This window comes from Gossypium raimondii, chromosome 7 (assembly GCF_025698545.1).
Source record: "Gossypium raimondii isolate GPD5lz chromosome 7, ASM2569854v1, whole genome shotgun sequence".
NCBI lineage: Eukaryota > Viridiplantae > Streptophyta > Magnoliopsida > Malvales > Malvaceae > Gossypium > Gossypium raimondii.
The window spans coordinates 27,770,089-27,784,639 of NC_068571.1; the positions used below are offsets into that span (position 1 = coordinate 27,770,089).

Genomic DNA, 14,551 nt, shown 5'->3' on the forward strand with positions numbered 1-14,551 from the left:
CAATTTCATGCAATAATTCAATTAAGTCATTTAATCACTAATTAGACACACTTTGCATTTTTCTCGATTTAGTCCTAAAAATTCAATTAGGCACTAAATCATTAAAATTTTCTATCCATATTTTCACACAATATTTCAATCAATCAGTAATTAATAAAATTTATAAAATTAAATTATTTCACTTGGATTTGTGGTTACGAAACCACTATTCGATTAGGCCCTATTTCTGCTATCACAATTCTCCCCTTAGGGATTTTCGTCCCGAAAATCTTACCAATGAATAAGTTGGGATACTGCTTCCTCATAGCCTCCTCGGTTTCCCATGTTGCCTCTTCCATCCCATGTCGCTGCCATAACACTTTCACTAAAGCAATTTCTTTATTTCTCAACTGTTTCACTTCTCGTGCAAGATTCGAATCGGCTCTTCTTCGTATGTCATATCCGATCAATTTCCACTTGATCGGTGAAATCACATGCGATGGGTCCGATCGATATCGCCTCAACATAGAAACATGAAACACATTATGAATTCTTTCCAATTCGGTGGTAAAGACAATCGGTAAGCCATCGGACCAATTCTTTCTATCACTTCATACGGGCCAATAAATCTTGGACTTAATTTACCTTCTACCAAATCTCAAAATTTTCTTCCATGGAGACACTTTCAAAATACTTTATCACCCACTTGAAACTCAATCTCTTTTCTTTTCAAATCCGATACGACTTCATCGATCCGATGCAGCTTTCAAACAATCACGGATTATCTTCACTTTTTCTTTAGTTTCTTTTACCAAATCAACTCCATGTAACTGATTTTCATTAAGTTCAGTTCAATATAATGGAGTCCGACACTTTCGTCCATACAACGCTTCATAAGGTGCCATTTTTATGTTGGATTGATAACTATTATTATATGCAAACTCCACCAAAGGTAGATATCTTTCCCAATTACCTTCAAATTCCAATACACAACATCTCAACATATCTTCGAGCACTTGAATTACTCTTTCGAGACGTCCATCGGTTTGGGGATGAAATGTGTACTAAAATTCAATTTAGTACCCAATGCCTCTTGTAATTTCTTCCAAAACCTTGAAGTAAACCGTGGATCTCTATCAGATATAATAGACACAGGCACACCATGTAATCGAACTATCTCAGCAATATACAATTCAGCTAACTTGTCAAGTGAAAAACTCATTCGCACAGGAATGAAATGAGTGACTTAGTCAATCGATCAACTATTACCCAAATTGAGTCTTTCTTTTTGGTGACAATGGCAATCCGAAACAAAATCTATAGTAATTCTATCCCACTTCCACTCGGGCACCATAATAGGTTGAAGTAACCTCAAGGTACTTGGTGTTCACTTTTACTTGTTGGCACACAAAACACTTTGTCACATACTCGTAGATATCCCGTTTCATACCCGCCACCAATATAATTTCTTTAAATCATTGTACATTTTTACACTACTGGGGTGAACTGCCAAGCGACTATCATGTGCTTCCTGCAAAATTTTCTGAATTAAATCAACATTTTTCGGAACACATATTCTGTCACGAAACATTAAACATCCATCTGAATCAACCCGAAAATCAGAATTATCATCCATTGCACACTGAGTCTTTTTTCTTTGCAATTCATTATCCACTTTCTGAGCCTCACAAATTTCTTGAAGAAACAATGGTCTAGCTTTTAACTCTGCAAGCAATGATCCATTTTTAGTCAATGTTAATCTTGTATTCAAAGCTCTCAAAGCAAAGAGAGACTTTCTGCTCAAAGCATCAGCAACTATATTGGCTTTTCCCGGATGATAATCTATCACAAGTTCATAATCCTTCATCAATTCCAACCATCTTTGCTGCCGCAAATTCAGATCTTTTTGTGTCATAACATATTTCGAACTTTTATGATCTGTAAAAACATGACATTTCTCACCATATAAATAATGACGCCAAATCTTCAAAGCAAAGACAATAGCAGCCAACTCTAAATCATGGGTAGGATAATTTCGTTCATGCGGTTTCAACTGTCGAGAAGCATACGCTACCACTTTTCCTTCTTGCATCAATACACATCCAAGCCCATTTAACGACGCGTCACTATAAACAACAAATTCCTTTCCTGACTCGGGTTGCACTAACACTAGTGCCTCAGTTAAACACTTCTTTAATTTCTCAAAACTTTGTTGACACTCCTCGGTCCATTTGAACTTAACATCTTTTTGCAACAATTTTGTCATCGGTGAAGCTATCATCGAAAAACCTTCTACGAATCGACGGTAATATCCGGCTAAGCCCAGAAAACTCCTAACTTCAGATACATTTCTTAGAGGTTTCCATTCAACTATTATCGATATCTTATTCGGATCCACTCGAATGCCATCTCCGAGACAACATGTCCCAAAATCCCACTTCATCGAGCCGTAATTCACTTTTACTAAATTTAGCAAATAATTTCTTTTCTCAGAGTCAGAGCACAATTCTTAAATGTTCAAGTGTTTCACTTCACTTCTGAATAAATAAGAATATCATCTATAAACACCACCACAAATTTATCCAAATAGGGCCGAAAAATCCGATTCATCAAATCCATAAAAATAGCTAGAGCATTAGTCAGACCAAAAGGCATTACAAGAAACTCATAGTGACCATACCGGGTTCTGAAAGCAGTCTTTGGCACATCTGACTCTTTAGCCATCAATTGGTAATATCCGGATCTCAAATCAATTTTGGAAAACACTGTGGCATCCTTTAACTGATCAAACAAGTCATCTATTCGGGGCAATGGATATTTATTCTTTACTGTCACTTTGTTAAGTTGACGATAATCAATACACAATCTCAATGTCCCATCCTTTTTCTTCACAAATAGCACGGGAGCACCCCACGGAGAGTAACTTGGTCTTACAAATCCTTTATTTGTTAACTCTTGTAATTGCACTTTTAATTCTTTTAATTCAGTTGGTGCCATTCTGTAAGGAGCAATCGATATTGGAGCAGTACCTGGCATTACTTCAATACCAAACTCTACTTCTCTAATCGGAGGCAAACCTGGCAACTCTTCTGGGAACACATCTAAATATTCACATACCACTGGCACTGATTCGATCTTTATTTCAGACACTTTTGTATTCAACACATAAGCAAGATATGCTTCACAATCATTTTTCAAACATTTCTGAGCAGACATGGCAGAAATCATAATTGGCATCACATTTAACTTATCTGTTTCAACCCGAAGAACTGTACCACTACTACACTTTAACTCAAGAATTTTCTGACTACAGTCTATCTTGGCCTGATGTAATGTCAACCAATCCATTCCCAAAATAACATCAAATTCATCAAATGGCAACAACATCAAGTTGGCAGGGAAACACTGACCTTGTATCATCAAAGGACAATTTTTGCATATTTTATCAACTATCACATGCTTGCCTAAAGGATTCGACACTTTAATCACATACTCAGTCAATTCAACACACAAATTCTTATCAGACACTAAATTCATACATACATACGAGTGAGTAGAACCAGGATCAATCAATGCAAGAACATTAGTGTCGTAAAGAGAAAATATACCAATGATCACATCGGGGGAAGATGCTTCCTCTCTAGCTCGGATGGCATAAGCTCTTGCTGGAGCTCCCACTTCAGATCTTACAGTCGTGTCTTTTGTTACACCTTTACCACTAGTTCCAGTCCCCACATTTCTCGGTGGTCTTCCTCTAGTAGTCACACTGTTCGATCTCACATTTTGAAACTTTTCTATCTCTTCTCTTTCTGGACAATCTTTCACAAAATGATCTTGAGATCCACATTTAAAACATGCTCGGCTGATTAAATAACATTCCCCTAAATGTCGTTTTCCACAATGTTGACATTCCAGTCTAGTAGGTTTAACACTACCTACACTTGCCATAGAAGTCGCCTGAGCTTTAGAACCTGAATATTGTCTTCCTCGATCTCTTTGAAAATTCACACTAGAAACATTCGATCGTGTATTCATTTCTCTAGACTTCTTCGCTTGAAATTGAAATGACTTGCCCATTGATCTTTTTCTTGCATCTCTTGCTTCACTTTCCACCTTTCTTTTCTCTTTGCTCAATTCTTCAACCTTGATAGCTCTTTCAACTAGTACCACTAACTCTTTAATTTCAAGAATTCCCACTAGCAATCGGATATCCTCATTTAATCCATCTTCAAACCTTTTGCACAATGTAGCTTCATTAGATACACACTCTTGGGCATACTTGCTTAATTTGACAAATTCTCGTTCATATTCGCTACCGTCATGCGCCTTGTTTCAATTCAAGAAACTCTTTTCTCTTTTGATCAATGAACGCCGACTTACATACTTCTTTCGAATTCTTCTTGAAAGAAGTCCCATGTAACTTTCTTTTAGGCACCACCGACACTAAAGTTTTCCACCAATTATAAGTCAATCCTCAAAGAATGAGATAGCACATTTGAGACTTTCTTCTGGAGTACAAGATAATTCATCCAACACTCTGATGGTATTATCAAGCCAGAACTCTGCTCTTTCAGGATCATCATTTACATTAGCTCGGAATTCTTCGGCTCCATACTTTCAAATTTTGTCTACTGGAGGCTTTGACAATCTTAACACTTCAGTTTGTTGAGGAGCTATGGGAACAGCTTGAGGAATAGGAGGGGGCGGAGGAGGTTGAGCATTTGGATTAGTTCTAACAAACTCAGTGTACCAATTGTTCATCATCTGGAGAAAAGCTTCTCGAGCCTCATCTCCTTGACCCTGAGTCTCGAATCGACTTTCAACAGGCACATTACTTTGAGCATCATCAGTTGTATCTCGATTAGAATCCATTACTATAAAAAAATATTTTAAGATGTCAGGAGTCGTCACACTATCATTATTCAATTATGGCATGTATAGATAGTCTATTACACTCGCTATGTTAGTCCGAGAATCGACTAAACCGTAGCTCTGATACCACTAAATGTAACACCCCTTACCCGAGACCGTCTCCGGAATCGAGTACAAGATGTTATCCAATTTAACTTACCAATTCGGAGCATAAAAAAAATTGCTTTTAAAATTAAATTTACTGTTCACAACAAAACTGTCTACCTACGTGACTTTCACTAATTTAATTATAGCTCAAGTTACAGAACTCGAAATTTAAATCCGTAAATTTTCCCTGAAACTAGACTCATATTCCTACTTACCATAAAATTTTCAGAATTTTTTACTTAACCAATTAGTACAGTTTCTTCATTAAAGTATCCCCTATTTCACAGCTCAACAGATCTGACCTCTTGGCACTAAAAATAAATTATCTCTTTTTACAGAATACATATAAGGTTATCGTTTATTTCTTTTAAAAATAGACTCAATAAGAAATCTACACATATAAATTATGACCCATAATTCTTTCTGTAAAATTTATAATGATTTTTCAAAGTCAGAACAGGGGACTTCAAAAACCATTCTGACCCTATCTCACTAAAATTCAAATATCTCAAAATACAGAATTCCTTTGCCTACACCGTTTTTTTCATATAAAAATAGACTTGATAAGATTTAATTCCATTTATAATTCACTCTCTAATTCCATTTCTACTATTTATGGTGATTTTTCACATTCACGTCACTGCTGCTGTCAAAGAAACTGCTTCTTTGAATTAGTTACCATTTTAACATACATAACACCAAAACATATTCTTTAATAGCTACTTCAATAGCTAATATTAGCCATATCATTTGAACATGCTCAAAATGATTAAGACCCTATACATGCAATAGTTTAAACATTTTGAAAATCACATAATACCGAGATGATTATGATAGTGTGATACGAGCTCAAGACGATCCCCAATTCGATCAAGTTCAAATCACTATAAAACAAAGGAAAAGAAAGAAAGGTGTAAGCTATAAATAGCTTAGTAAGTTACATGTAAACAATAATTACTCATTTAATAATTAACACTTTTAATATATAACTAATCAAAACATTTCTTAGCAATTTCAATCACTTACACATGCACAATCTTACCAATTCACTTGCATATACATTTTCACACTTAACATTTATCACATATGCTCAATTCTTTCAATTGTACCGCATACACACTTCATTTCATATTCACTTTAACCCATCATTAATCCCGTTGAACACTCGGAATATACACAGATCGTAGAGATTTAGCACATAAGTGCAACACCGATATGTAGCCGGCTACCACTGTTATGTAGCCGGTTACCACTGAAATGTAGCCGGTTACCATCAAACGTAGCCAAGCTACCACCGATCAATAACACCGAAATGTCCACGGCCTGCTCACACAAGTCGTCAGTGTCTGCGCAACACATGCTAGATCACCCAGACTCGGGACTCACTGTAACAACTGTAACATCGATCTCTAGTGACATGTCACTTGTATCCACTTCTATTCCTAAGTTCAACCGAATTTACACTTAACACTTTATTTTCAACACTTTATCACTTGAATAATTCATGAACAATTTTCCTTCCGCATTCAATATTAATTCACATATCAAATATAATTCACAATTTATAAAAATATAACTATTATTTACACGTAAGTTACCTCGGATGCAAAACGACTATTTTTGTAATTTAGTCGATAATTTTCTCTTTTCCCCGATCACTTGCACTATTTCTTCTTTCTTGATCTATATTAACACAATTTAATACATTTTATCAACATTTCATTCAAATACAATTCATACACAACATTTTGGCAAATTTACATTTTTCCCCAAAACTTTTCAAAAATTCCACTTTTGTCCCTAAGCTCGTAAAAATAAAATTCACTAAATTCTTAAAGTTCAAACTTCACTAAATCATATTTCATGCTCATAACAGCCCTCAATTTCACAAAATCACAACTTTATGCACACTTTACCATCTTTCACAATTTAGCCCTTTTTCAACATTTTCGTTGAAATTCATCTAGTAAAACTTGTAATTAACACTTCAAACATTCATTATCTAACATCACTAATCAATTTACAATTATATCATGAATGGGTCAATTTTTAAACTTCAATTTCATTTAAATTAAATGCTAGAAACATGAAATTCAAGCATCAATAAGCATAAAAATACGAAAATAATTAAAAAGCGGGCAAGAAATCACTTACAATTGAGCTTAGAAAATCAAGAACCTTAGCTATGGTAACATGAAACTTTCGCAGCAAGCTTCTGATTTTGAAGAAGATGGACACTTATTTTCTCTTTATTTTGTCTTTTATTCAATTTGGACAAAAATGCCCTTGACCCATTACTTAGATATTTTTCTAGAAATACCCTTTTGTGTCCATAACACTAATTTATGGTCTAATTGCCACATAAACACTTCCAATTTCATGCAATAATTCAATTAAGTCATTTAATCACTAATTAGACACACTTTGCATTTTTCTCGATTTAGTCCTAAAAATTCAATTAGGCACTAAATCATTAAAATTTTCTATCCATATTTTCACACAATATTTCAATCAATCAGTAATTAATAAAAATTTATAAAATTAAATTATTTCACTTCGGATTTGTGGTTACGAAACCACTATTCCGATTAGGCCCTATTTCGGGCTATCACACTCGCCTACTGGAGAAACAAACGATTCTAAATTAGAAATTCTTGCAGCTCACAAAAATACTCCATTCAAAGCAAGTTATGAAACAAAGAAACATCGCGAAGACTCTCACATTGACAATTGCTTACCCGATTGCCTTCTGACTAGTGACTAATAATAGAATTTCCATTAATCTCGTATTCCTCTATGACCCGATTAGCAAAATAATGAAAACAAAAAAGAAGAAAAAGAAGATAGAAATGAGGAAGAAGAAGAAATTAAAAAAAATAAGGAAGAAGGAACTATCGTTATTTAATTTCCTAACTTCCAAGCAGATTTCTAACATTTGACAAAAAAATTTCCTTATTGGAAACCTTCGGGACTTGAACACGAGACCTAACAGAATACAGATAAATGCTTAACTAGAGAACCAACAAGCTCATTTCTGACACAGTTTCATACTGAATTCAACTTAACCCAGGTAACGTATGATTATGGGTTGATTTTAAAACAACAAAACTTTTAACGATACAATTCGAACTTCAGACCTTAAACACAAAAGCAGAGCATAAAACCAGAGATATCGAAATTAATTACTGTAGATTCTCATAATTAAATTCTCAAAATTTTAGGCCGTTACAACTCTCTCCCCCTAAAAAAATTTCAGCCTCGAAATTTTACTTGAGTCAAACAGATACGGATACAGCCGTCGAATTGATTCTTCCGATTCTCACGTGGCTTTCTCAGTACCGTGGTTCTGCCACAAAACTTTCACTAGAGGAATGGTTTTCTTCCTCAGCATTTTAACATCACATTCCAATATCTGGACAGATTCCTCTTCGAATGTTAAATCCAGTCGCAATTCAATCTTGTCGACAGTAACAATATGTGACGGATCTAATCGATACCATCTCAGCATCGAGACATAAAATACATCGTGAATTCGATCCAGCTCCGACGGTAATTCTAACTGATATGCAACGGGTCCGACACGCTTTAAGATACGATAAGGCCCAATAAACCTCAGGCTCATCTTGCCCTTGCATCTGAAACGGAAGACCTTTTTCCACGGTGATACTCTCAGGAAAACTTGATCACCAATAGAAAACTCGATGCATTTTCTTTCTAAATTAGCATAGGACTTCTGTTGATCAGATGCAGGTTTTAGACAGTCCCAAATTACTCTCACAGTGTTTTCAGTTTTAGAAGCTAACTCAGGGCCCAAAATCTGACATTCACTTATTTATATCCAACATAACGGAATACGGCACTTACGACCATATAAAGCCTCGTAGGGTGCCATCTGAATACTAGACTGAAAGCTGTTATTGTATGCAAACTCCACCAACGGTAGGTACTCCTCCCAACTACCCTTGAAATCTGTTACGCAACCCTGAAGCATATCCTCTAGGATCTGAATAACCTGTTCTGACTATCCATCAGTCTGAGGGTGATACGTAGTGCTGAAATTAAGTCGAGTTCCTAAGGCCTCATGGAGTTTCTTCCAGAACTGAGACGTAAATCGTGGATCTCTGTCAGAGATGATCGAGACCGAAATTCTATGTAGTCTCATAATTTTGGCGATATACAATTTAGCCAACTTCTATAAGGAGTAATTTGTCCGAATGGGTATGAAGCGGGCTGATTTGGTCAATCGATCAATGATGACCCAAATTGAATCTTTCTTAGTTAGGGTTAAAGGCAACCTACTAACAAAATCCATCATTATCCACTCCCACTTCCATTGAGGAATTTTAACTGGTTGAAGCAACCCGAATGGCAATTGATGTTCTGCCTTAATCTTTTGGCAAGTCAGATAGTGGGACACAAAAGCGACTATCTCCCGTTTCAGTCTGGGCCACTGGTAGAGTTCTCAAATATCCCAATACATTTTATTCTCACCAGGATGTATAGCATAAGGACTATTATATGCCTCTTGTAGGATCGAATGCCTTAACTCCTTTTCATTGGGTACACAAATCTGACCTTTGAAGCATAGCATATTATCGCTATTCAAGCTAAAATCGAAAGTCGTGTTTGAATCAACATGTTGCAGACATTGAACTAAGGACTTATCGCTCAACTATTTAGTTCAAATCTGCTCCACCCAAATCGGTTTTACCTGCAATTCAACCAACATCCCTCCATCCTCAACCAAACTCAGACAAGCTAACATTGCTCTTAGATCAGTCATCGCTCTACGGCTAAGGGCATCAGCTACCACATTAGCCTTACCCGGATGGTACTCTATCGTGCAATCGTAGTTTTTAAGTAACTCAACCCATCGGCGCTACTGAAGATTTAATTCTTTTTGGGTTAGCAAATATTTGAGACTCTTGTGATCAGCATAAATAATACACCTTTCACCATACAGATAGTGTCTCTATATTTTCAGAACAAACACAACTGCAACTAGCTCAAGATCGTGCGTAGGGTAGTTACCCTCGTGTGCCTTAAGTTGTCACGACGTATAAGCGACCCCCTTACCGTCTTGCATAAGCACACATCCTAACCTAACATGTGAAGCATCTCTGTACACCACAAACTCCCGACCTGATTTCGGTTGAACTAAGATAGGAGCTTGTGTCAGAACAAACTTGAGTTTATCAAAACTAGACTGTTGTGCCTCAGACCACACAAATGGAGCATTCTTACGTAGCAGCTTCGTCAGAGGTGACACAATTAGAGAGAATCCTTAGACGAACCTTCGATAGTAACCGGCGAAACCTAGGAAATTAGGAAGTTCAGATACATTTTTTGGTTGTTTTTACTCAACAATAGCTTTTATCTTCTTGGGATCAACTCGGATCCCCTCCACCGTCACTATATGACCTAGAAAAGTGACTTCCTGCAACCAAAACTCGCAGTTACTAAACTTGGCATACAACTATTTTTCTCGGAGTATCTAGAGTACAATGCGAAAATAATCATCATGCTCATTTTCAATTTTAGAGTAGATCAAGATATCATCGATAAAAACCACTAAAAATTTATCTAAGTACGATTAGAACACCCGATTCATTAAATCCATAAATGCCGTCGGGGCATTCATTAAACCAAAAAGCATCACCAAGAACTCGTAATGTCTGTAACAAGTCTTGACAATAGTTTTGTACACATCAGCCTCCTTGACTTTGAACTGATGGTAACCGAAGCGCAAATCGATTTTGGAGAAAATGGATGCTCCTCGAAACTGGTCGAACAAGTCGTTAATTCTCGGTAACTGGTAATTATTCTTGATTTTCAACTTGTTTAACTACCGGTAATCTATGTACACCATCATCGACCCATCTTTCTTCTTAACAAACAACACCGACGCCCCCCACGGAGACACACTCGGTCGAATGAATCCCCTATCAAGGAGTTCCTGAAGTAGCACTTTTAGCTCGGTCAACTCTTTCGGTGCCATGCGGTAGGGCGCAATAGTTACCGGAGTGGTACCTGATAATAGATCAATTCCAAACTCCACTTCTCTATCCGGAAGTACTTTGGGAAATTCCTCGGGAAAGGCATCCGGGAATTCCCTCATGGTTTGGATATCTTCCATCAAAAGTTTTGCGAGAACAGAATCAGATACATAAGGTATGCCTTGTACCTCTTCCGGACTAACTTATCTGCTACAAGAGCTGAGATTACATTAGAGAGGTAATCTCGACACTCACCAACCATTACTACTTCGTCATTCTCATTCGATCTCAGAGTAACTTTCTTGGTTGCACAGTCTAAACTGACCCAATACTCAACAAGCCAATCCATTCCCAGAATTAAATCAAACTTATTAAAGGGAAATTCCATTAAGTCAGCTGGAAATACCATACCCTGGAGCTCTAGAGGTACCCACCTGTATACTCTATCAACTCGAATTGACTGACCCAAAGGACTAATCACAGAAAACTCTCTAGACGTATTCTCAGCGGTTAAACCTAGATTTACAGAAATAACGCTAGCTATGTACGAGTGAGTAGAGCCAATATCAATGAGAGCATAATACGAACCAGAACTATAAAGAAGGTACATGTAATGACATCAGCGTCGTCGCTCTCCTCGCGGCGTCTCACCGTATTAACCAGTATTGGCTGACAAGCCTCAGCCTCACCTGCACCTTTACTTGGTGCTCTTTGTCCTCTCCCAGATCCATTACCACCCCTACCAATACCACAACCTCTGAATGGTTGCTGAACCTCTCTCAGAGGTCGAATAGAATTTGGAGCCAGAGTCTGTGCTACAACTGGCACTGAATCTAGTTGACGGGGGCAATCCCTAACTCAATACTCCATCGACCCACAACGGAGGCATCCTCCTAACTTTTTCCAGCACTCACCTAGATGGCATTTTCTATAATCACTACACAGCTGAATCTCAGTCACTATAGTCGGTGCCTCGACTCTCAAAGGGCTATCAAACCTTGCCCGCTTCTTAGGACGTTGACCTGAACCAGAGGGACCCGAATCCCTCCTAATTTTATTCTGATCCTTCTCACGATCATGTCGCTCGCGCTCAGTTCGCTTCACTTCTTCCACTATCTTTGTTTTGTCAACTAGGACCGTAAAAACCCACAGATCATATGTCAATCCCTCCTCAAATTACACATACTTGTCGTAGTCAGACACTACCAAAGTTCACGTATACCTACTCAGTCACAGAAACTCTACTTCATATTCAACCACAGATCGATCACCCTAAACTAGGCTTATAAACTCGCGTCGGCGAGCTTCAACATAACTCGCCCTCACATACTTACCCAAGAAGGCATTCTTGAAATAATCCCAGTTCACCTGTTCGGGCTAAGCATCTTGTTCAACTGTCAACCACCATTGGTAAGCTTCGTCTGGGAGTAGAGACACAGCACCCCTCAATTTCTGAGTGGGACAACAGTCGATATCTGTCATAATACGCTCAGTAGCCTCGAGCCAATATTCAGCAACAGTAGGAGCGACTCCTATGATGCCCTTGAATAATTCAGCCCCATTTGACCAGAGTCGTTCAGTGACCGACCTTCGGCCTCCTGATCCCGAATGAGTCCCTGCAACCCTCTCCAATGCTCGAATCATGGCCTGGGACAGTGCATCGTCCCCATCCGTTAGAGTCTGAGACTCCGTCTCTACAATGGGAGTACGAACAGTCTCGTTGGTCTCCAGATTGGGCATACTACCCATAGAAGATTACTCTACTCGAGCTCCCCCTCGGCATCCTCGACACCCCCGAATACCACGTCCACGACTACCGCGTGAACTCATTATGGCAACTAGCTCCAATGTCAGAGTACACAGATCAGTTTAGACATCTAACAGGATGATTTCACCAATTTACATCAAAACATTTAATCAAACAATAGTTTTGGGTATTACAATCTTTACAACAGAACAGAAATACTTACAAGATTAGCGTCGGAGACGCGGTCATTCACTAAAGTTTCAGTGTTTCCATATTAGTTCAGATACTAAGTTATCACTAAACTACTTTTCTCACACATTATGAGCCCAGACACAGTTCGAGTGTTGACAAACCTGGCTCTAATACCACTAAATGTAACACCCTAAACCCGGCCTAGACATCTAGCCCAAGTTTAGTGAGTTACATCGTTAATCATCAGTTACTACACAAACAACACAACAAGACTAAACCATGCATCACATAATATTCATCACAAAATTTAATTAATTGTATAGCCTTCCAAAGTCATAATGTTATAGTTTACTCCTAAAGTACTACCTAAAGAAGGATAAACTCTTGACCGAGCTCCAGCTGAAATCCAACCAATAACAAAATGAGTTGTGAACTCAGTGCGTAAAAGGAATTTATTCAATTAATGATCATTTATAAAGTAGTTCCAAATTCAGAGATTCGGTTCGATATAGAAGTAATTTCAGTTCAGATTCAGAGTAGATCAGTTACATATATATGCAATTTCAGTTCATATGCTAAACAGATCAGTTTTAGATGCAATATTCCTATCCTTGTCTGCTACACACTGCCTTTAGCCATCCCAACACACCATTAAGAACATTCAATGCCCAACCAACCCTACATACCTTAAAGTGTTCATTGACACTTTTACAGAAACGCAGCTTAGCTGCTAGTTCAGTATGCGACAAGTGCCAGAATCAGATTTATACTTATTGTGGCATAGCCACGATTTCAGAACAAATTTCTTCCTCCTTCACAATATTCCAACCCATGTCAATGCAGAAAACAAATACCCGTATCATGTATTCAGTCATTCCAATTCATTACACAATTAAATACGACAGTTCAATACCAGAATAAGCATTATAGTGTACGTATAACTAAGTTGCTCGCAGATCAATCTTAGAGTATTAGACAATTCTCATATAATCAATTTCAATCATTTTTAAATTGAAGAGGCCGGTATCAATGTTTAGTAACATGCCACACGGCCAGGTCACACGCCCATGTGCCTTGCCCGTGTGGTTTTGAAGTATAAACAGTGAGTTACATGGCCTGAAAACATGCTCGTGTCCCTGCCCATGTGATCTTGTACCACAAACAGTGAGTTACACGGCCTGGGCATACACCCATGTCCCTAGCCGTGTGGTCTTATACACAAAAGCAGAGCACAGAACCAGAGATACAAAAATTAATTACTGCAGATTCTTCAAATTAAATTCTCAAAATTTTGGGGCGTTACTGGACTTACCACCTAAACGACCAATAGGTCGACCTACCACCCATACTGTTGGTGACATGACACTATCGGACAAAGAACCTCCCCCTAGACATACCCTAAAGCATAAAGAGTTAGAGATTCTTCTTGTTCTCTAAAAAAAGCCCAAAACATTTCCCTTTTTTATCCCCTACCTTCTCCTCTCTTCCCTTCTCCTCCTTCAACCTCATATTTTGACTCTCCGCCTATCACATGTGGACTGGCCTTCCAGTCACCACTACCTTTTCTCCAACTCTCGCTTGTTGATTCCCTGTATCTACACTCATATTTCATTTACAA

General features: G+C 37.8%; 1 protein-coding gene across 1 annotated transcript; it reads right to left on the minus strand.

Moving 5' to 3' along the window:
* Positions 1-8,317: 8,317 nt before the first annotated feature.
* LOC105762906 (uncharacterized) lies at positions 8,318-9,781 on the minus strand. Its single transcript, XM_012580876.1, has 2 exons — positions 9,710-9,781; positions 8,318-8,815 (listed from the first exon to the last, which is right to left on the minus strand). The coding sequence occupies exons 1-2, from the start codon at positions 9,779-9,781 to the stop codon at positions 8,318-8,320; spliced, it is 570 nt and encodes a 189-aa protein (XP_012436330.1).
* Between the last annotated feature and the right edge of the window lie 4,770 nt (positions 9,782-14,551).